At 43.3% G+C, this 23,738-nt stretch overlaps 1 protein-coding gene across 3 annotated transcripts in view; it reads left to right on the top strand.

The window, feature by feature from the left end:
* The first annotated feature begins 1,658 nt into the window (after positions 1-1,658).
* GLIPR1 (GLI pathogenesis related 1) overlaps positions 1,659-23,738 on the top strand; it is a 57,278-nt gene continuing 35,198 nt past the window's right edge. Inside the window, exons 1-3 of one of the 3 annotated variants that reach the window (XM_040233870.1) lie at positions 1,659-1,871; positions 20,031-20,304; positions 21,113-21,358. In XM_040233870.1, coding sequence (XP_040089804.1) covers positions 20,113-20,304; positions 21,113-21,358 — 438 coding nt within the window. In that variant the 5' untranslated portion in view covers positions 1,659-1,871; positions 20,031-20,112. The remainder of the gene's footprint in view (positions 1,872-20,030; positions 20,305-21,112; positions 21,359-23,738) is intronic. The other 2 variants (XM_040233869.1, XM_040233871.1) reach the window with 2 other exon arrangements.

Here is a 23,738-nt window from a genome sequence, read left to right as displayed (position 1 = left end):
CATATACACAAATGGTATATTACTCAGCCATAAAAAGGAACACCTTTGAGTCAGTTCTAATAAGGTGGATGAACCTAGAACTATTATACAGAGTGAAGTAAGTCAGAAAGAGAAAGATAAATATCATATTCTAATGCATATATATGGAATCTAGAAAAATGGTACTGAAGAAATTATTTGCAGGGAAGCAATGGAGAAACAGACATAGAGAATAGATTTATGAACATGGGGAGGGGGAGGAGAGGGTGAGATGTATTGAAAGAGTAACATGGAAACTTACATTACCATATGTAAAATAGATAGCCAATGGGAATTTGCTGTATGGCTCGGGAAACTCAAACAGGGGCTCTGTATCAACCTAGAGGGGTAGAACGGGGAGGGAGATGGGAGGGAGGTTTAACAGGGAGGAGATATATGTAAACCTATGGCTGATTCATGTTGAGGTTTGACAGAAAACAGCAAAATTCTTTACAGCAATTATCCTTCAATAAAAAAATAAATTATAAAGATACTATATGGTCTTAATGTCCATATGATAATGATGGAAGTGCAAATTAGTACAAGTTCTGAGGGTAATTGGGCATTCTCTATGTGAAATCTTTAAAACACTCATATCTTGTTACTCAGTAATTCTATTTCTATGAATCAATCCTACTATATATGGTTTATATATAAAGATATCCACAGCAACATTATTTATAATAAAGAAAAATAAAAAAGAATCTGAATGCCCAACAATAGTTTGCTATGTAATGTTATGAGGCACTCATAATGATTTGAGGAAACATTGTACAGCCCTCAAAATCTTTATGAAAAGTCATAATGACCAGAAATGTACTTATGAAATGGTGGTAAGTAGAGAAAAAAAGCCAGCATACTAAATTGCATGAAATTATGCCCACACTTAACAAATTTCTGCATATGTCGCTGTTGTTCAGTCACTAAGTCATGTCCGACTCTGCGACGCAATGGACTGCAGCACGCCAGGCCTCCCTGTCTTTCTCTATCTCCAGGAGCTTGCTCAGACTCATATCCATTGAGTCAGTGATGCCATCCAACCATCTCATCTTCTGTTGTACCCTTCCCTTCTGACCCTCAGTTTTTCCCAGAATCAAAATTATGCCCACACTTAACAAATTTCTGAATGTGTATTTTACATATATATTAAAAAAAACATATATATGTATGTGAATGTATCTATATGAACACAAAACACTGAAAGAAGTACACCAAAAGGTTAAAAGCTGGAGGGCCTCTTCTGAAGCGGACTGATAGGTGTTGGTTTTCCTTTTCAAAAAGCCAAGATTCCTGGGAATTCTCTGTGGTCCAGTAGTTAGGACTTGGGGCTTTCACTGCCCAGGGCCTGGGTTCAACCCCTGTTTGGGAAGCTAAGATCCCACAAGCCACTAGGCACGCCTGAAAAAAGAGTCAGGATTCTTTGGTGGATACAGAATAAGCCACTCTGACCAGGTTAAGCAGAGAAAGTATTTATTAAAGCAAATAATGTAGCTGACAGAATGGATGAGGGTTCTGTAAAAACAGTCCTAGAGCAATGCCCAGATCTGGCTGATTCTGTGTAAGAAATGCTAGCAACGGGATTTTTGTACAGCTGCTGGCTGTCAGGAAGTCTAGAAAGCTACTCCTAAACTGCAACCTCCAGAAGCTGTACATGTTTGGTGCCACACAGCAAGCAAAAATGGAAAGAATGAGGAAGCAGTTCCCACATGTTACTCATGTCCAAGTGACCAGAGGGACCATATATAACTGACCTAAACCATAAAAGGACAATTCTGACTGCTGGGAGGAAAACGTAATGCAGGGGCAGGGGAGGAAGCAAGGAGACTGCTGAGGAGATCATCACCATATTCCAGGTGAGAGGTAAAGATTGATTGGGGAGAAGTGGTTGAACTCTGGGTGTATTTCAAGGGTGACTCCTAGATCTTGACCTGAGCATTTTGGGGCCTTGGCTGTAACATAACTGAGATAGAAAAGATCGTGGGTAGAAATCATAATCGAGCAATGTGCCAGGGTGCCCGCAGTGCAGAAAGTTAAAGTCTGATGACACGTGTTTGCAGCAAACTTCCCTGGTGGCTCAGACAGCAAAGCATCTGCCTACAATGCGGGAGACCTGGGTTCAATCCCTGCGTCGGGAAGATTTCCTGGAGAAGGAAATGGCAACCCACTCCAGTATTCTTTTCTGGAAAATCCCATGGACAGAGGAACCTGGTGGGCTACAGTCCGTGGGGTTGCAAAGAGTCGGACACGACTGAGCGACTTCACTTTCACTTTCAAGGGTTTATTGCAAGTTGACTTTGCTGAGCTGTGTGGTCTTATGTTAGGCAGTTGTAGGCAAGGGACAGTGAAGTGTGAGTTACTAATCTTAGATATGGTTTGCTCTGCTTGAGGAAGAAAACACTGGTGCCTCGAGGGGAAGCAGTCTACATTGTTGTCAGCTGCTTCTCTTCCTAATCAATTTGATCTGTAGATCTCCAACATTTGTACCAGAGCAGATGTCAAATGAAGTCTTTCTCTGTGAAATGTGTGAAAGTGAAGTCGCTCAGTCGTGTCCGACTCTTTGCGACCCAGTAGGCTCTAGCCCACCATGCTCCTCTGTCCATAGGATTTTCCAGGCAAGAGTACTGGAGTGGGTTGCTATTTCCTTTTCCAGAGGATCTTCCCCACCCAGGGATCGAACCCAGGTCTCCCGCATTGTAAGCAGGACGCTTTACCATCTGAGCCCCCAGGGAAGTCATAAGGCTCAAGCCCCTGAAGTCTGGTTGCCATCTAGGTGGTGGGGGAGGGCCTGGTATGGTCCCTTTCAAAGAGATCAAGGGCAGTCTTTGTTCTTACAGATTCCAAATCAGAAGTGTGGGAAAAAGTCAGAACCATTAGTTTGGAGAATCCAGATATCTGAGGAAATTAGAATTCAGGATTCAGTCCAGTTTACAGGTACATACAAAGTCTCAAAGACAAAATTAACAGGATTAGAATCTAATAGAGAGAAAGGTACAAACATAAATTTTCTCTCTACTATCATCCCCATTTTTTATCAAAGATAATCTTAGTAAAACTAATTTATTTTCACTAAAGTTGGCCTGATAATTTATAATGACTATATAAGACCTTTTTAAGACTATTTTGCTGAAGCAAGGTGCTGGGTTGACTTTTCCAAGAAGCTTTATTGGCTCCATAAAGCTAACCTCAATTCCTTAAAGCTGTCTGGTCATATCTGAGTTTATGCTTCTCTCCCTCAAATATGACAATCCAGTCAAACCCTTGGTAATGAAACCACTTGGGTCATTTCAGGGGCTCTGAAAAGTTCTAGTAGTGTGGTCCTTCATGTCTCAGTGCAGAAAAGAAATCAGAGGGAGGCAAAGTGATAGATAGGAAGTGATTCATTAGAGTAGAATGCTTGTGAGGTTTACAGTGGGCAAGTGAGAAGTGCCACGCCCCGGGAACTCACTGGGCTATAGTGTTATAATCAAAGGAAAAGCGGGGAGGGGAGGAGGCCTTCTTTGTCTTTCTTGAGCAGAAGTCATGCTTTCATCAACAGTTCCTCCTCCTGATTGAGCAGAGGCGTTTTCTTGTCCGTACGTGTCCAAGTTAGGTCCACAAATTATCGTTTATCATGTGTGCAGAGAGCATGTCCCAGGGATCATTAACTTACTGAGCTCACTGGGCAGGATGTGGGTCTCACCATTGCGTTATTGTTTGGGGTCATGTCTCACGCTCCTGTTGCCTGGTTTCGTTGCTAAGCAAGCCTGCTCTCTCGAGCCATCATTTAACTTACAGGGGGTCTCCCATACATTTGCTACTTATAGGCCCCTGATGGGATTACCTAATCACCTGCTTTGTCCCTTTACTCTGTCCCTGTCAGTAATACAGCAAATATTTTCAGCTGTGCCCTGTTATAAAAGACCAGATGCTTAATGAACTTATGCAAATAACTAACTCTATTGCCATGAAAAGAATACTTAAGGGTTTCCAAATTCAAGAGGGATCAAGTGGAGAGAAAAAGTAAATATTTCATCTTTGTTTACTAGGGTATACTTTACCAAAATGCTGCAAGATATAGGTAGCTTGAGAGAAGTTTCCTTAGCTTTGGAAAAGCATAATATAAAAGAACTGGCAAAGTTTAAAACAAAATGTCATAAAAATTATAATCATCCTCGCCAGTTTGCTCAGTCTGATGTAATTAATACTTGTTCTGCTTGAATCTAGTTTTTTCATTGGTTCTGGCATGTTTTACCCAATTCAATTTTATTTTCTTAACCTTAACAGAAGCCAGTACTTGTCCAAATCCTTTCCATGAATTTCTCTGAAGATGAAATATTTTTGCAGAAACACTTTTACAAAAGCATCTGAGTGAAACAGTAACTTTCTGTAAATGACAAAAGACTTCGAGTGATTATAATGGAATTTGGAGGATACTTTGTTTTTTCTGTGACGCATAATGTTTTATGATCATATCTGATCAATTCGCCCTAGATGGTTGTTCACTTGCTCTCTGTACACCCCCTGCTCTATCAGTCTCTGCTTTACCTTCACCCTACTCACAGGACTGAGCTTTCCTCTTGCTGGTAGATCCTAATCAGTGCTTGCCTACATACTTACTTGCCCCAGGCCCAGATTATGATAGCTCTAAAGATTAGGACTACCTTATCAAAAGGACAAAAAGAGGTGCTCCTCTGCTGGTTTCCCTGGTAACCAAAGAGCCAACCTGAGGTCAATTCCCTTTATAACTGGTAACTTCTCCTCCCCCCACCAATCCCTCACCATCCCATAGCAAAGATGACTGCCGTGTCTTGCCTTCTGTCTGTCACAAAGAGTGGAGTATTGTTCCAGGATTTTGCTTCAGACATGTAAGATCCCCCTTTAAAGGATGTCTCTGTTACTGACTCTGAATAAGGAAGAAATCTTGTTTTCTATTTCAAGTTAATCATGAAAGTAATGTTGCTTATCAGCTTGAATTATACAAAATAGCTCACCTCTGGGAACTTTGCCTCTCAGAAAACATCATGGCCAGGCCCAGCTGTGAATGACTGCTGCTGCTGCTAAGTCGTTTCAGTCGTGTCCGACTCTGTGAGACCCCATAGACAGCAGCCCACCAGGCTCCCCTATCCCTGGGATTCTCTAGGCAAGAATACTGGAGTGGGTTACCATTTCCCTCTCCAATACATGAAAGTGAAGAGTCTAAGTGAAGTTGCTCAGTCGTGTCCATCTCTTCATGGCCCCATGAACTGTAGCCCACCAAGCTCCTCTGTCCATGGGATTATCCCAGCAAAAATACTGGAGTGGGTTGTCATTTCCTCCTCCGAGAGATCTTCCTGACCCAGGGACTGAACTCGAGTCTCCTGCATCTATTGCACCGGCAGGTGGATTCTTTACCACTGAGCCCACTGGGAAGCCCAGCGGGTGCTGTAACAGTTCTTAAATGTGCGATGCATACCCAACAATTTTGGCAGGTTTTTTTTTTGTTTTTTTTTTCACTTCTACTTTCTTCCGTTATCAATTAGCCTTTGCCAAACTTAGTCTAACTCAAGTGAGATGCAGGCCAATCTCACACTCAGTCTGGTTTTTGAGCAGGATCCAGTCAACTCTGGCTGGCAACCACCGTGGAATCTGGAAACAAAACCCAGTTCAGAGTTTTCAAACGGGAAATTGCAAAACACCAGTTAGACAGGAAGCTCCCTGCAAAGAGAGTGGGCCTTAGACCCAAGAGGAACTTACCAGTGACCACTGAAAAATGGCAGGAAAGACAGTGAACTCAAAGATTTTGGGGAGTACTGCACATGTTTTTGTCCCTAAATGCCATCAGAAGATCACTTTGGATCCCACTGTCAATAAATCTGTTAAGTAACAAAAATTCAACTTGGTAAATGTGAAGCTCTAATTGGCTTTATGTGAGAACTCATGAATTGGACAGCATCCCATCTAGGAAAAGAGAAGCACTGAGGAGCTGTACAAAATGGAAAGTCCGTCTCCTTTTGGGTGATGGGGAAAACGGTATGTGGCAGATTACCTCACTGGGACTGACCAGAAAATTCCAGACTGAGCAATCAAGACTACATTTCTGGGAGAGGTTGTAACTGCAATTAGGTCAGGTATTAAGTCTTTGTGAGCTTAGCAAGGTGACTTCATTTTGGACCTCTTGTTTTTGTTTTCTTATTTTTTAACAATTATACAGATCCCATGGTTCTCCAAAATAACCATTTCAATCTATTTTCTAATCAAAAGATAGTATATCTTATTTTTAAAAATGTAAACAATACAGAAAAGACTAAAAAATATATATAGGACTTCCTGGTGATCCAGTGGTTAAGAATCTACCTGCCAATACAGGGGACATGGGTCCAGTCCCTGGTCTGGGAAGATTCCACATGCCATGGGGCAACTATACCTATGTGCCACAACTACTGAATCTGTGCTCTGCACCAAGAGAAGCCCTGAAACTACAGAGTAGCCCCCAGTTGCCACAACTAGAGAAAAGCCCACGCAGCAACCAAGACCCAACACAGTCAAAAATTAAATAAATAAATATATATGGCCTTCCCTGGTGGCCTAGTGTTCAAGAATCTGTCTGCCATGCAGGAGACACTGGTTCGATCCTTGGGTAGGGATGATCTCCTGGAGGAGGGCATGGCAACCCACTCCAGTATGCTTGCCAGGAGAATCCCATGGGCAGAAGAGCCTGGTGTGCTGCAGTCCAGAGTCTCACAGAGTCAGACATGACTGAAGCAACTAAGAAAGAACGTGCATTATGCAGTTCAGTCGCTCAGTTGTGTCCGACTCTTCGTGACCCCAAGGACCACAGCACGCCAGGCCTCCCTGTCCATCACCAACTCCCGGAGTCTACTCTAACTCATCTCCGTTGAATCGGTGATGCCATCCAACCATCTCATCCTCTGTCATCCCCTTCTGCTCCTGCATTCAATCATTCCCAGCATCAGGGTCTTTTCAAATGAATCAGCTCTTTGTATCAGGTGGCCAAAGTATTGGAGTTTCAGCTTTAACATCAGGCCTTCCAATGAACACTCAGGACTGATCTCCTTTAGGATGGACTGGTTGGATCTCCTTGCAGTCCAAGGGACTCTCAAGAGTCTTCTCAAACACCACAGTTCAAAAGCATCAATTCCTCAGCGCTCAGCTTTTTTCACAGTCCAACTCTCACATCCACACATGACCACTGGAAAAACCATAGCCTTGACTAGACAGACCTTTGTTGGCAAACTAATTCTGCTTTTCAATATGCTGTCTAGGTTGGTCATAACTTTCCTTCCAAGGAATAAGCATCTTTTAATTTCATGGCTGCAATCACCATGTGCCGTGATTTTGGAGGCCAAAAAAATAAAGTCTGAAACTGTTTCCACTGTTTCCCCATCTATTTCCCATTACTTCATTATAGTTGGACTATAAAGAAAGCTGAGTGCCAAAAAAAATGATGCTTTTGAACTATGGTGTTGGAGAAGACTCTTGAGAGTCCCTTAGACTGGGAAGAGATCCAACCAGTCCACCCTAAAGGCAATCAATCATGAATATTCATTGGAAGGACTGATGCTGAAGCTGAAATTCCAATATTTTGGCCGCCTGATGCAAAAAGAACTGACTCATTTGAAAAAACCCTGATGCTGGAAAAGATTGAGGGCAGGAGAAGGGAACGACAGAGGATGAGATGGTTGGATGGCATCACCGACTCAATGGACATCAGTTTGAGTAAACTTTGGGAGTTGGCAATGGACAGGAAAGCTTGGCGTGCTGCAGTCCATGGGGTTGCAAAGAGTCGGACATGACTGAGCAACTGAACTGACTGAAGGTTAAAGAGTCTGGCAATTTGTCCAGAGTTTACAGCTAGTTAGGAACAGGGGTTAAACTAAAATCTGAAACTGAGACCAGTATTGTCTCTATTGTTCTTTGTCCCCTCTGCCTCATGGGTGTGCTCCCCCACTCCGTGCACACACGTACACATGTGCAACAGTGGGGAGGAGAAAGTTCCTCCCTTCCCTTTTGACTCTTTGTGGCTGATCAAATAATTAAAATGACATAAAGCAGATTAAGTGGACAAAATCAAGTTTAATATGTACATATGGGGAATGCACAAAAAGAGTTAATGCGTGATCAACAAATGTTTGCTGGGCCATCTAGAAACAGTGGGACTCAAGAGAGGACATTGATCAAACAGACCTTGCTATGTTCTTTCCTGTCTACCATACCTAGTTTGCAACATACTATAGTTATTTATCAAGCTCCAGGAGATGGTGAAGGACAGGGAAGCCTGGCGTGCTACAGCCCATGGGGTTGCAGAGAGTCCAAAATGACTGAGTGACTGAACAACACCAAGAGTTATCTATGGTGATAACTCCTCCCTAGAATGGGCCTTCTATCTGAAAGTCTCTAGGAAATTAGAAGGGCAGTCAAATGTTCTTCCTGAGTCTTTTGGGCCTTGCTTGTTTTCAGTGTGAATTAATCTGCATGTCAGATAATAATATGCATCTTGGGGCAGCATCCCCGGAACCCCATCAGTTCCCTCTAATGAAACTTCCTTAATAATTTCATCTATAAAAAACTGACCTGGTGACTGTACAGAAAAAAGTAAGTAATAAATTGGTAAGATTGCAAAGAAATAAAAGAACATAGATTAGAATGATATTGTTGTTGAGTTGCTCAGCTGCATCTGACTCTTTGCAAACCCATGGACTGCAGTATGCCAGGCTTCTCTGTCCATCACCAACTCCCAGAGCTTGTTCAGACTCATGTCCATCAAGTCAGTGATGCCATCCCACCATCTCATCCTCCGTCATCCCCTTCTCCTCCTGCTTTCAATCTTTCCCAGCATCAAAGTCTTTTCTAATGAGTCAACTCTGCATCAGGGGGCCACAGTATTGGAGCTTCAGCATTGGCAGTTCTTCCAATGAATATTCGGGGTTGGTTGCCTTTAGGATTGACTGGTTTGATCTTGCAGTCCAAGGGACTCTCAAGAGTCTTCTCCAACACCACAGTTCAAAAGTATCAATTCTTTGGTGCTCAGTTGGACCATAAAGAAGGCTAAGTGCTGAAGATTTGATGCTTTTGAACTAAAATTCTTGAGTCTCTTGGACAGCAAGGAGATCAAACCAGTCGATCCTAAAGGAAATGAACCCTGAATATTCACATCCGTACATGACTACTGGAAAAACCATAGCTTTGACTAGATGGAACTTTGTTGGCAAAGTGATGTCTCTGCTTTTTAATACACTTCTAGGTTTGTCACAGGTTTTCTTCCAAGGAGCAAGCATCTTTTAATTTCTTGGCTGCAGTCAACGTCCACAGTGATTTTGGAGCCCAAGAAAATAAAGTGTGTCACTGTTTCTGAAACCGTTTACCTCAGACTGGGACTTAAACCCATGTACTGGGACTCGAACCCAGACAAACCCCTGCCTGGGACTTGAACCCAGGTATTGGGACTTTAAGCCAGCCAAAACCTAGTTTGGGACTTCAACATATGTGACTGGGACTAGAACCCAGCCAAACCCATGGAACCTGGTTTCAGGGCTTAATATAGCTCAGATTCTTGATGTCTCATCACAGAAAGAATTCAGTGAGAGAAAAAGTGATAGGTAAGAACTGGATTTATTCAGATTCAGAGAGAAGCACATTCCACAGAAAGATTGTGGGCTATTGCAGAGGGTGAGTATGGCCTCGAAATGTGGCATGGTTAGCTTTTATAGGCTGGGTAATTTCATATGATAATAAGTGGGAGGATAATTCAAACTATTTTGGGGAAGGGGTGGAGATTTCCAGAATTTGGGCCCCTGCCCACTTCTTGGTCTTTTAACAGTGTCTTGGAACTGTCATGGCACCTCTGGGTGTGTCATTCAGTTCTGTCACTCAGCCGTATCTGACTCTTTGCAACCTCATGGTCTGCAGCACACCAGGCTTCCCTGTCCCATCACCAATACGCAGAGCTTGCTCAAATTCATGTCCATTGAGTCAGTGATGCCATCCAACCATCTCATCCTCTGTCATCCCCTTCTCCTTCTGCCTTCAATCTTTCCCAGCATCAGGGTCTTTTCCAAGGAGTCAGTTCTTCATATCAGGTGAACAAAGTATTAGAGTTTCAGCTTTAGCATCAGTCCTTCCAGTGAATATTCAGGGCTGATTTCCTCTAGAATTCACTGGTTTGATCTCCTTGCTGTCCAAGGGACTCTCAAGAGTCTTTTCCAACACCACATTCAAAAGCATCAATTCTTTGGCACTCAGCTTTCTTTGTAGTCCAACTCTCACATCCATACATGACTACTGGAAAAATCATAGCTTTGACTAGACGGACCTTTGTTGGCAAAATAGCGTCCGTGCTTTTCAATATGTTGTCTAGGTTGGTCATAGCTTTTCTTCCAAGGAGCAAGCATCTTTTAATTTCATGGCTACAGTCACCATCTGCAGTGATTTTGGAGCCCCAAGAAAATCAAGTCTGTCACTGCTTCCATTGTTTCCCCATCTATTTGCCATGAAGTGATGGGACTGGACGCCATGATCTTAGTTTTTTGAATATTGAGTTTTAAACCAACTTTTTCATTCCTTTTCCACTTTCATCAAGAGGCTCTTTAGTTCTTCACTTTCTGCCATAAGGATGGTGTCATCTGCCTATCTGAGGTTATTGATATTCCTCCCAGCAATCTTGATTACAACTTGGGCTTCATTCAGCCCAGCATTTCTCATGATATACTCTGCATATAAGTCAAATAAGCAAGGTGACAATATATAGCCTTGACATATTCTTTTCCCAGTTTGGAACTAGTCCTTTGTTCCATGTCTGGGTCTGTTGCTTCTTGACCTGCATAAACGTTTCTCAGCAGGCAGGTGAGGTGTTTTGGTATTCCATCTCTTTAAGAATTGTCCACAGTTTGCTGTGATACACATAGTCAAAGGGGCTTCCAGGTAGAGCTAGTGGTAAAGAACCCACTTGCCAATGCAGGAGGCATAAGAGATGTGGGTTCCATTCCTGAATCGGGAAGATCCCCTGGAGGAAGGCATAGCAACTCACTCCAATATTCTTGTCTGGGGAATTTCCATGGACAGAGGAGCCTGGCAGACTGCAATCCGTAGGGCTGCACAGAGTTGGACACGGCAGCAGTGACTCAGCAGGCATGCATGCACACAGTCAAAGGCGTTGGCATAGTCAGTGGAGCAGAAGTTTTTCTGGAACTCTCTTGCTTTTTCTAGATCCAGCAGATGTTGCCAATTTGATCTCCAGTTCCTCTGCCTTTTCTAAATCCAACTTATACATCTGGAAGTTCTCGGTTCATATATTGTTGAAGCCTAGCTTGAAGGATTTTGAGCATGACTCTGCTAGCATGTGAAATGACTGCAATTGTATGGTAGTTTGAACATTCTTTGCCATTGCCCTTCTTTGGGATTGGAATGAAAACTGACCTTTTCCAGTCCTGTGGCCACTGTGGAGTTTTCCAAATTTGTTGGCATATTGAGTGCAGCACTTTCACAGCATCATCTTTTAGGATTTGAAATAGCTCAGCTGGAATTCCATCACCTCCTTACCATTGTTCATAGTAATGTCCCCTAATGCCCACTGGACTTCATACTTTAAGATGTCTGGCTCTAGGTGAGTGATCACACCATCATAGTTATCTGGGTCATTTAGATCTTTTTTGTGTAATTCATCTGTGTATTCTTGCCACCTCTTCTTAATATCTTCTGCTTCTGTTAGATCCATATCATTTCTGTCCTTTATTGAGCCCATCTTTGCATGAAATATTCCCTTGATATCTCTGATTTTCTTGAAGAGTTCTCTAGTCTTTCCCATTCTATTATTTTCCTCTATTTCTTTGCATTGTTCACTTAAGAAGACCTTTTAATCTCTCCTTGCTATTCTTTGGAACTCTGCATTCAGATGGATATATCTTTCCTTTTCTCCTTTGCCATTTCCTTCACTTTTCTCAGCTATTTGTAAGGCCTCCTCAGACAAGCATTTTGCCTTTTTGCATTTCTTTTTCTTGGTTCTGGTTTTGGTCTCCGCCTCCTGTACAGTGTTATGAACCTCTCTCCATAGTTCTTCAAGCACTCTGTCTATCAGATCTAATCCCTTGAATCTATTTTGTCACTTCCACTGTATAATAGTAAGGGATTTGATTTAGGTCATACCTGAATGATGTAGTGGTTTTCCCTACTTTCTTCGATTTAAGTCTGAATTTTGCAGTAAGGAATTCATGATCTGAGCCACAGTCAGCTCCTAGTCTTGTTTTTGTGACTGTAGCTCAGATCATGAACTCTTTATTGCAAAATTGAAGATAAACAAACAGAAAATGAAGATGAACAAGCAGAAAAGAACCAACTGGGCCACATTTCTCCGCATCCTGTTACATAAGTCCCCCAACCCTGGGACTGAAAGGTTTTTGCTATGAGCCACGTCACTGCAGATGGTGACTGCAGCCATGAAATTAAAAGATGCTTACTCCTTGGAAGAAAAGTTATGACCAACCTAGATAGTATATTCAAAAGCAGAGACATTACTTTGCCGACTAAGGTCCGTCTAGTCAAGACTATGGTTTTTCCTGTGGTCATGTGTGGATGTGAGAGTTGGACTTTGAAGAAGGCTGAGCACCCAAGAATTGATGCTTTTGAACTGTGGTGTTGGAGAAGACTCTTGAGAGTCCCTTGGACTGCAAGGAGATCCAACCAGTCCATTCTGAAAGAGATCAGCCCTGGGATTTCTTTGGAAGGAATGATGCAAAGCTGAAACTCCAGTACTTTGGCCACCTCATGCGAAGAGTTGACTCATTGGAAAAGACTTTGCTGGTGGGAGGGGTTGGGGGCAGGAGGAGAAGGGGACGACAGAGGATGAGATGGCTGGACAGCATCACTGACTCGATGGATGTGAGTCTGAGTGAACTCCGGGAGTTGGTGATGGACAGGGAGGCCTGGCGTGCTGCAATTCATGGGGTTGCAAAGAGTCGGACACAACTGAGCAACTGAACTGAACTGAATGTGCAATGCCAGGATTCATGGCCTCTGAAGGAGAGGAATTTGATCCAGTGCCAGAGACTAGGCTTGATTGCTCAGAGCTTATTGTGTAATAAAGTCTTTTTAAAGTATATAAAAGATAGAGAAAGCTTCTGACATAGACATCAGAAGGGGACAAAAAGAGTGCCCCCTTGCTAGTTTTTAGCAAGGAGTTACATACCTATTAGCAAGCTGCTAATTAGAGGAAGGAAACGCCTCAAAACTGAGAGTTGCACCAGGCCCCTCCCCCACAACATGCATTTTGAGATAGCACTGGCACAGGGTGAGTCATCCCTGGCCACAAAACAACTGACATGAATCTTGAAGAAAGGCAGATTCCCAAGCAAATACATAGTTCATTAATATAGCTTAAGAAAACATTTCCAAGAAAAACACAGTGGTTAACTCAAGGTCTGAGACAAAGTTCAGTTCAGGTGGAACCAGGTGTCGCCATGACAACGCAGGATTAGAAGAGAAAAGAAAAAACCCGTCTGCCACTTGTAGTTCGTTTCCTCCTGCAGCCTGGAGACCTCTGACTTCCCTACTGAAGCTATTAACACTCTCAGCACTTGGTCCAGAAAAACCGTTAAACTTCTTTTAGCAGATGTAAATTAGATATTATTTGCCCTGCTGGATCCACAAAAGGTGCTGTTTTTCACCAGTGATTGAACAAGGTGCACCTTGCTGAATATCAGTGCATTCATTTCATGATGATGTTAGAACATCACAAAGGCTAAGCTAGTAACTTCTGAGTGTAGTATTTTCAAGGTTTACATAGCAGTACTGAAGTCTTTTTCTATTACTTTGAAAAGATTTTTAAGATTGCTTTTTCCAGGTTACAGTCTTTCAAGCTTGGGAATAAGTTCCTCAGTGCTGAAAAGACCTTGAAATTGTGATACACGGCAGATTCTCTGTGATTTCTCAGCTAGTGTGTTTATCTGGCACAAGTTTATGAGCAAAATGACTTATGTTTATAATTTGGCTGGCATTTACAGTGCTGTATTTGGTCACAGAAGGACCCTGGTATCCAAACTCACATCATCCTGACCATTTAGGTGGGAACCTTTACACATTTGGTTGTCACATTAAAAAGACAAGAGTGGTTTACAAACAAGGCTAGCATGTTGTGGTTGTTATTGTTGTTGTTTAGTCAATAAGTCATGTCTGACTTCTTGTAACCCCATGGACTGCAGCACACTAGGCTTCCCTGTCCTTCACTATCTCTGAGCGTTTGCTCAAGTGAGTCGCTCAGTCATGCCTGACTCTTTGCGACCCCATGGACTCTACACTCCATGGAATTCTCCAGGCCAGAATACTGAAGTGGGTAGCTGTTGCCTTCTCCAGGGGATCTTCCCAACCCAGGAATCAAACCCAGGTCTCCCGCATTGCAGGCAGATTCTTTACCAGCTGAGCCACCAGGAAACTCTGAGTTCACTTAAACTCGTACTCATTGAGTTGATGATGCCATCCAACCATCTCATCCTCTGTTGCCCCCTTCTCCAGCTGCCCTCAATCTTTCCCTGCATTAGGGTCTTTTCCAATGAGTCCGCTCTTTATATCAGGTGGCCAAAGTATTGGAGCTTCAGCATCAGCATGCTAATGAATATTCAGGACTGATTTCCTTCAGGATTGATTGGTTTGATCTTGCAGTCTAAGGGACTCTCAAGAGTTTTCTCCAGCACCACAATTCAAAAGCATCAATTCTTTGGTGCTCAGCCTTTCTTATGGTCCAACTCTCCCATCCATACATGATGACCGGAAAAACCAAAGTTTTGACTATATGGACATTTGTCAGCAAAGTGACGTCTGGTTTTTAATACATCATCTAGGTTTATTATAGCTTTTCTTCCAAGGAGCCAACATCTTTTAATTTCCTGGCTGCGATCACCATCCACAGTGATTTTGGAGTTCAAGAAAATAAAGTCTGTCACTCTTTCCATTGTTTCCCCATCTATTTGCCCTGAAGTGATGGGGCCAGATGCCATGATCTTAGTTTTTTGAATGTGTCTATGAGATAATTCCTTGAATCTATTCATCACCTCCACCATATCATCATAAGGGATTTGATTTAGGTCGTACCTGAGTGGTCTAGCTGTTTTCCCTACTTTCTTCAGGTTAAGCCTGAATTTTGCATTAAGGAGCTTATGATCTGAGCCACAGTAAGCTCCAAGTCTTGTTTCACTGACTTATATAGAGGTTCTCCATCTTCGGCTGCCAAGAATACAGTCAATCTGATTTTGGTACTGACCATCTGGTGATGTCTATGTGTAGAGTCCTCTCGTGTTGTTGGAAGTGGATGACCATTTTAAGTGGTGCTAAGGACTGATGCTAAAGCTGAAACTCCAATACTTTGGCTTCCTCATGCGAAGAGATGACTCATTGGAAAAGACTCTGATGCTGGGAGGGATTGGGGGCAGGAGGAGAAGGGGACGACAGAGGATGAGATGGCTGGATGGCATCACTGACTCGATGGACATGAGTCTGAGTGAACTCTGGGAGTTGGTGATAGACAGGGAGGCCTGGCATGCTGCGATTCATGGGGTCGCAGAGTCGGACACAACTGAGCGACAGAACTGAACTGAACTGATAGTGTCCAAACACTTCTATTCTCCATGTGCTCCTGTCAGTCTGTGAGAGAGAAACCGAGAAAAAAATAACTGATGTAAGAGGTCCATAGTTTGGTTTTGGCAGCTATAAAGCTAATTTGTCACCTAACCAAGTAAGTTTAGATTTTTGGTCCACCCAAATATAGTTTATGGTTTGGGGCAGCCTTATCATGGGGACAGCTGCAGTAGCCCAGAGTATACAAGGGTCTTTATTTTTTATTTTTTTATTTTTTGGCTTTTCTGGGTCTTAGTTGTGACACAAAAGATCTTGTATCTTCCTTGCAGAATGCAGGATCTTTTGTGGCATGTGGGATCTAGTTCCCCATCCCAGGCCACCTGCACTGACAGTGCAGTTTTAGCCCTGGACTACCAGTGAAGTCCAGCAGGTGACTTTTGAGACATCCAGGATATGTGGTGATTTGACAGACATTTGTGCCAAAAGGGAGATGCTAGAGTCGTTTACAATTTCCTTAAGAGACTCAAAGATTACACCTGTGGAGTCAAACCACAGAATTTGTTCTGCGATTTTGTCCTGGTAGGTTACCCAGGAAAGAGACAGTGTGGTGTTTGTTTTCAAAGCAAAAGGAAAGCTTTTCACCTATTATCTTTATCTGGGTAAGGGACAGCCTTTGGGCTTCTAGAGTTTTTCTGGGGCCCAAATGACTCACTAAAGAGAGGCAGAGTGGTGGTTTTCTTGTGGATATCATACCCGGCCCCTCATCCACCTTCTGTACTTGGCCCACTTTGTGTTCACAGTAGTAGGACCAAAGACTAGTGGAGGCTATTTTGCACTCTCTGGGTGTTGACATAATCAATAGACTGATTAGTTCATGTGGCCAGGGTTCCGTAAATTGGCATAAGGTTTACCCCCTTATGAGAGGGTTAGTAAGAGCAAGACACAAGTTGAAAATCAGCCCACAGTGGAGACTTAGCGGACAAATAGGATAGAAAGAGAAAAGTGTTCTCCAGCTAGGCTTCCAATAAATGCTTAGTACATGTGGAGAAAGGATTCGTCAATAAGAAAAGGTGGTTTTCTGTTGTTTTTTCTCTTTAGTGTGTGTATACAGGGAGTCTTAAAAGCAGGGATGGGGAAATAAATGAAAGTGAGGTTTCTTGATGTGTGATCTTGGGAAAAGCTGTCCACTTCATGATGCTGACTACTTCTGTGACCTGGGAATTGGCCCTGGAGATCCTTAAAGTGACCGGGAGTATCTGTCTCCTCCAGCCGTCTTGAGAGGGATGTTCGGGGCCTGTTTTGGCGTGGTTTGCGTGGATCCAGGAGGCTCCTCCTTTGGGGAGCAGTGTAGGTGGTTCTTAGAACCTCATAAGGTCCTTCCCATGGAGGTAACACCACATGTTCTCTTCTAAAGAGCTTGATATACACTTGGGCTCCTTGTTGGAAGAATGGCAAGGCTTGTCAGTTGGCAGAGGTCAAGCCCTGTGACCTGTTGGCTATATCTTTCAAGCACACTCATTCTTGAACATAGCTAATCATAACATCAGATTGTTCGCTTAAGTTCCCATCATCTTCACCTAACCCAGAAGCGGAAGTTTGAGAGATGCCGATTGACACTGGGGTATCCAGAGACCATTTCAGAAGGGTTCAGTCCATGCGCCCTATTCGGAGTATTCTGGCTCTTTAAAAGGGCCATCAGCACAGATCTGGCCATTAAAGTCCAGTTTTGGGATCTTTCCTAAAGTTTTTTCGTGTCTAGATTTTTACATTCCACTCTCCTTGATGACTGAAGATGATATGGAGCATGAAATTTTAAAGAGTACCCCAGAGTTTTTGCAAGTGGTTTATGTTTGTAAAATTAGCTCCTCGATCTGATTTAATACATAAAGGAATGCCACAGTGAGGAAGAACCTCAGTTATGAATGTCTTTACCACATGTAAGTCAAAGAGGATTCAGTCCATCCCTGAAACATGCAGACAGCAGCAAAATAGTGAGAATAGCCTAAAGCTGGGGGAAACCCATAAAATTCGTTTGGAGTGTCCCAAAGGGGAAGTGGCCTTGGAGGATTTCCTGGGGCATCCCAGGAATTTCTCAGAAGTGTGGGGAGGTTTCCAAGGAGTGCACAGGGAAATAATTGGGTCAGAAATTTTATGGATGCCGAGGCAAAACCAGCTTTCTTGTTCCTCATCTCTCCCCCATCTGCACATTTATCTCACGTGATGGGGTATCAGTCAAAAGATTAAAGGAGAGGAGGCTACAGAAAGTCCGTTTAGCCTGATGTATCCATCCGGTAATTTTTTGGCACCCTTTTGTGTTCATTTGTCTTCTTCAGATTGTGGGACATTTGCTTAATGGTTGATAATATCAGTCAAGAATAAAAGCACATGGGGACACTTTACACCCTCTCAGTGTCATGCTGAGAGCTTTGTACTTTTTTCTCTAAAATAAATCCTATTCGCTTGCTACTGTGAAAAAAATAAAAGAATAAAAGCAATGAACCTATGGTTGTTGTGGTGGAAGGGTCGGGGGAAGGGATAATTAGGGAGTTTGGGATGGACATGTACACGCTACGGTATTTAAAATGGATAATCAGCAAGGTCCTACTCTATAGCACAGGGAACTCTGCCCAGCATTATGTGGCAGCCTGGATGGGAGGAAAGGCTTTGGGGGAGAATGGATACACAACCAGGGTTTCCCCCATGGCTCAGTGGTAAAGCGTCTGCCTGCCAACGGAGGAGACTTGCAGGAGACAAGGGTTCGATCCCTGGGTTGGGAAGATCCCCTGGAGGAGGAAATGGCTACCCACTCCAGTATTCTTGCCTGGAAAAGTCCATGGACAGAGGAGCTTGGCGGTAACAGTCCATGGGGTCGCAAAGAGTTGGACACAACGGAGCACACATACCCTCTACCTGAAGTAAGGACTTCAGTTGTTCTGTGTGATTTAAATGGTCAGGTCCCTTTGCTGTCCACCTGAAATTACCACAACATTCATATCAGCTATACTCCAATATAAAATTAATTTTTTTTAATAAAATGTATTTTAAATTGGGTAGAGAAGGGATAAGGGTGTCCATTGGAGCTTGATGTTTAGCAACCCCTTTAGCCTGACCATTTTCTTAAAGATATAGCACTTCCTTGGTATGAGCTGAACCGTGAACAGTGGCGGTTTTAGAAGGGAGATGATGTCTTGTAATAAGGAAGCCATCATATGGCCATTACCAGTAAGAGTATAGCTACAGAGGTTAAGAATTCATGGGATTTCCAAATGTGCCAAGAGGACGACTTGTCCAAAAGCACATCTGAAGTCTGTGAATAGCAGCCATCTTCCCTTCTGCTGGGGTACAAGCTCCAGGAAGAGCTGAGTTCAGCAACCTGGGCCAATTGTTACTGTGGCTAAAGAAGAAGCCTCAGGAGTCTCAGAGGAGAAACTGTGGCATCACCAATTAGTATGTTTCCCCAGAAATCTCACTGACAGGCACCATCACAAAATAGAAGTCAGTCTGGGTTATCTAAAGGGGTGTCTTGGAGAGCAACTTGTGGCTTTGAGACCATTTCTGCAGCTGCAAAGCAATCACGTGGGGTAGAGCAGGACTCCCTTTCATCAGGGAGGGGTAGGGAAGTCGCTGAATTCAAAAGTATTAGCAACCATGTGAGAGGATGAAAGATCCAGCTCGTGAGTGATCTGTCATCATGCGGACAGGTGCTACATCCTGTGAACTTAGAGACTAGCTGACCCCACCCGGGGAGCATGGAGATGAAGGGGGGAGCCTAGCATATGCGTACTGGCTTTGTCAATCAAGGCAGCAGCCGCGCTCCGCATGTAAGCAAGAGAGCACGCTTGACGCCACAGGATCTGATTGCATGAGAAACAAGCTTTAGGATGTGTCTGAGACAAACATCGCCCTAGCATGCCTGCAGCAGTCCCACTATTTTCATGACAATATATTGGATTGGCCAAGAAGTTTGTTTGGGTTTGGCAAGGACTGCAAAAGTAGGAATCCACTGGCAGCTGGCAAAATTTACATAACTTTTTTTTTCATTTGGTGGGGGAGGATCAACAAAATCAACTCATTCCCATCACATTCACCACTGTGAATGCATTCTAGGTCCAGTGATGATGTTTACCAGATATTCTAACCACAGTGTGCTGATTTGACTCCAAAAAAATGTTTTTAAGTATTTTGCAAGACATTTAATGAAATAAGAGATATGTTTTTATTTCACCGCCAGAACCTCTTTAAAAATTGAGACTATTATTTCTGGAGATTCCAGAATTTCCTTTGGAAACATCCTCCAACTCAAATGACAGTCTGGTGTAGTCTCTTAAAAATCCATGTTGCAATAGGTGCTCTGTCACTGAGAATCACCGAAAAGACGGGGTTAAGAGCACAAAATGAGCCACAAACCATATATGGAGAAACCCTTTCCTTCAAACTTGTGATGAACTCATGTCTTGCTTCCCGTTTTCTCAAAGCTGAAGTCCGTGGTGCTTTGTAAAGCTTACTCACCCACCCTCGGAACCTACGGTGCTTCTGGATTCCAGCCCCTGGGGCACCATGTCAGACAGTCTGAGCACGCAAGTCACATTTGCTGTGACAGCCTGGATGCTCTCTGTGGTCTCCAGTTCTTCCTCTCCAGCAAATACTTTGCCAGATATCAAAAACGAAGATTTTATCAAAGACTGTGTTCGAATGCACAACAAGTTCCGATCATCAGTGACTCCAGCAGCCAGTGATATGCTGTACATGGTAAGAAAACTTCAGTGCTTGAGGCGGAAGTCAGTCAAAAACAAGGGATGTGGATTGATTTGGGTGGTGAATCCTTGGTAACCCTGTGATCATTTTCTTCTGTGATGAAAGTGTGCAGTAATTTCACCATCTGCGATCAAAGCAAACCCAGCTTTGCTCTGCCTACTCAATTCTTGTTATAAGCAAGTTCAGCTAGTATGTTTCACTTTTCTTTTGGGGCACTTCCTTTCCTCGGGTCTCAGGTGGAATTTAGTTCTCTCTCTCTCTTTTTTTTTCTTTTTTGGTCTGTTAATTTTTATGAGGTTTTGTTGTTTCATTGTTCAGCTTTTTTTTGTTATTGCTGGCAGAGTGCTGGCTTTCTCAGGAGGGCAGCAGGGGACCCAGGGGAAAGGCTAGGATTTTAATCAGGCTTGAGTTTAAATGCTGGGTCTGTGGTTTCGGCCTGGTTTTTAACCTCTTGGAGCCTGTTAGTGGAGAGGCTATTTGGGGTATGAAAATTGCAGAAACTATGTGAAACCAGCGTATGTTATTTTGCAACATAATTGGCTTTGAGTGAAATGTTGGTCTGTGTCACTCTCTTTGATTCTAAATTCCTTGATACCAGATTATCATGTCTCCCACGAACCCTAGTGAAAAAGACTATAACACGATCTCCCACAAGAGGAGGAGCTCCGTCCCTGTGGTCCTTCCCCTTTCCGGCCGGAGCGCCTCGCCTCCCGCGCAAATTCCCGCTTTGCATGCGCCGGTTGCAGTGCTGTGTGACGAGTTGCAGGCTTGACCCTCCTACTGTTTCCATTTATTTCTGCAGACATGGGACCCACTACTGGCTCAGATTGCAAAAGCATGGGCAAGCCATTGTGAGTTCGCACACAACAAACGGTTGAAACCACCCAACAAGCTGCACCCAAATTTCACTTCACTGGGAGAAAACCTCTGGACTGGGTCTCTATCCATTTTTTCTGTGTCTTCAGCCATCACAGCCTGGTACGATGAAGTTAAATACTATGACTTCAATTCTCGGAAATGCGACAAAGTCTGTGGCCATTACACTCAGGTACGTATCTGACCTATATTCTCTAGAAATGGTCATCTCATGGGTGAGGGAAAAACTGGAATCTGGTGTGAAGAAAATAGAGTATGCTAGTGTCCCCATCAGAGGAGGCGACGGTACCCCACTCCAGCACTCTTGCCTGGAAAATCCCATGGATGGAGGAGCCTGGTGGGCTGCAGTCCATGGGGTCTTGAAGAGTCGGGCACGACTGAGCGACTTCACTTTCACTTTTCACTTTCATGCATTGGAGAGGGAAATGGCAACCCACTCCAGTGTTCTTGCCTGGAGAATCCCAGGAACGGGGGAGCCTGGTGGGCTGCCGCCTATGAGGTCGCACAGAGTCAGACACGACTGAAGTGACTTAGCAGCAGCAAGCAGTGTCCCTATAAATATGAGACAGTAGGGATGAGAGGCTTTCTTCAAAAATAGATAAATAGAACAGAGTTCAATACCAGAGGAAATGGTTCTTGAAGAGTATATGACTTGGACAGACATTAAATGTGAGGCCCACCAATCTGGACAGCCTTTGATTAATTCTGATAACACCCTTCTGCCCGTGGTACTTTGTTCCATTGTGAACAATCAAAGGGCCTTATGAGTGAGTAGATTTATTTCCAGGCCCAGGTGTCGCAGTGGTAAAAGAATCTGCTTGCCAATGCCGGAAACATAAAAGATATGGATTCGATCCTTAGGTAGGGAAGGTCCCCTGGAGGAGGAAATGGCAACCAGCTCTAGTTTTCTTGCCTCAAAAATGTCCATGGATAAGGGAGCCTGATGGAGTGCATACAGCCCATGGGGTTTCAAAGAGTCAGACACGACCGAACAACCGAGCGCATATGAACCTGTCCTCTAGGAAATTTGAGGCATCTGTTCCGGGACTACAAAATTAGGAGAAGTAAGCCTCTCAGACCGAAACATCAACAAGAACTGGCTCTTCTTCATCCTCTTAGTCTTTCAAACACGGACTAAACATCTATGATGTAAAGAGGAAGAAAAAACCCCACAGTGCCAGCCTCAGTGGAAAGACCAACATAAAAACTTGTACAGACAATCCTGCAGCTATCCTGCCCACAAATCTACAGTCTAAGTTTCAATAGCTACATTCAAAGTCTCCCAATGAGATTGTTTTTAAAAAAATTTCAAGCTGTTTTTGGCTTCCTAATCCTAACTCACATTTGCAGCATGGTGGAAACAAATCCCTAGGAAGCATCTACTTCCGTCTTTTAATATACTGCCTCCATATACTGGCCACATCTTGTTTATTTACTTTTATTTCCTGTCAGTCCTTGTCAAATAACTAAAGGCAGCGAACCTATGTATGACTGATTTTAATGTAGAAAAAAAATTGTTGAAATGATGAAAGTGAAAGTGGCTCAGTTGTGTCCAACTCTTTGTGACCTCATGGCCTATGCAGTCCATGGAATTCTCCAGGCCAGAAGACTGGAGTGGGTACCCTTTCCCTTCTCCAGGGGATCTTCCCAACCCAGGGATCGAACCCAGGTCTCCCACATTGCAGGCGGATTCTTTACCAGCTGAGCCACAAAGGGAAGCCCAAGAACACTGGAGTGGGTGGCCTATACCTTCTCTAGAGGATCTTCCTCAGACAAGAATCAAACCAGCATCTCTTGCATTGTAGGCAGATTCTTTACCAACTGAGCTATCAGGGAAATAATGTCTGAGAGCAAAAACATTTCTAACAAGCCAGTGAAGGTGGAACAGTAGATGTTTCTGGTTTTTTTATTTCCATATTTTTTGGCTGTGCTGGGTCTTAGTTGCAGCATGCAGGATCTTCTATCTTCATTGAAGCATGCAAACTCTTAGTTGTGGCATGTAGGATCTAGTTCTCTGACCAGAGATCAGGACCCCAACCTCCTGCGTTGGGAGCATGGAAACTTAGCCACTAGGCCACCAGGAAAGTCTGAAGGTGTTTTTAAAGAGCAAAATGTTCATAGAAGAAGTCTCAATATATTTCAGTCGTAAAAAGATTCTGATTGCACTGGTCTCGTTATAGGTGAAACACATTTGGCACAGTTACAGGCAATTGTTTTAATGAAAGGGAAAGGGCTGATTTCAGTGAAATCTTCCTCTGAAGTTTACTGTAATCAAGGAGGAGCTATCAAATCATCGTTAGCCTTGGTCTCTTTCTCGGAAATATAAATAAGATCTCCTCTAGACTAAACCATTAATTTTGGTTTATGTTAACCAATAAATTTAACCAGAAAATAAATTTCACTGGATTCCCACAAATCCCTAAAGGACAAGAAAACTAGATCCAGATTGCCTACAGTGTTATGTGGTGCTATTATGCATCGGGGTGTTAATCTCCAGAAATCATTGTCAGTTTGAAGGTGCTGACTCTCAGTATTTAAGCTTCTCCTCTATA

The sequence above is a fragment of the Oryx dammah genome, unplaced genomic scaffold (assembly GCF_014754425.2).
Source record: "Oryx dammah isolate SB20612 unplaced genomic scaffold, SCBI_Odam_1.1 HiC_scaffold_29, whole genome shotgun sequence".
NCBI lineage: Eukaryota > Metazoa > Chordata > Mammalia > Artiodactyla > Bovidae > Oryx > Oryx dammah.
Note: the sequence above shows the minus strand (reverse complement) of the source record. Positions and strands in the feature narration are given on the sequence as shown.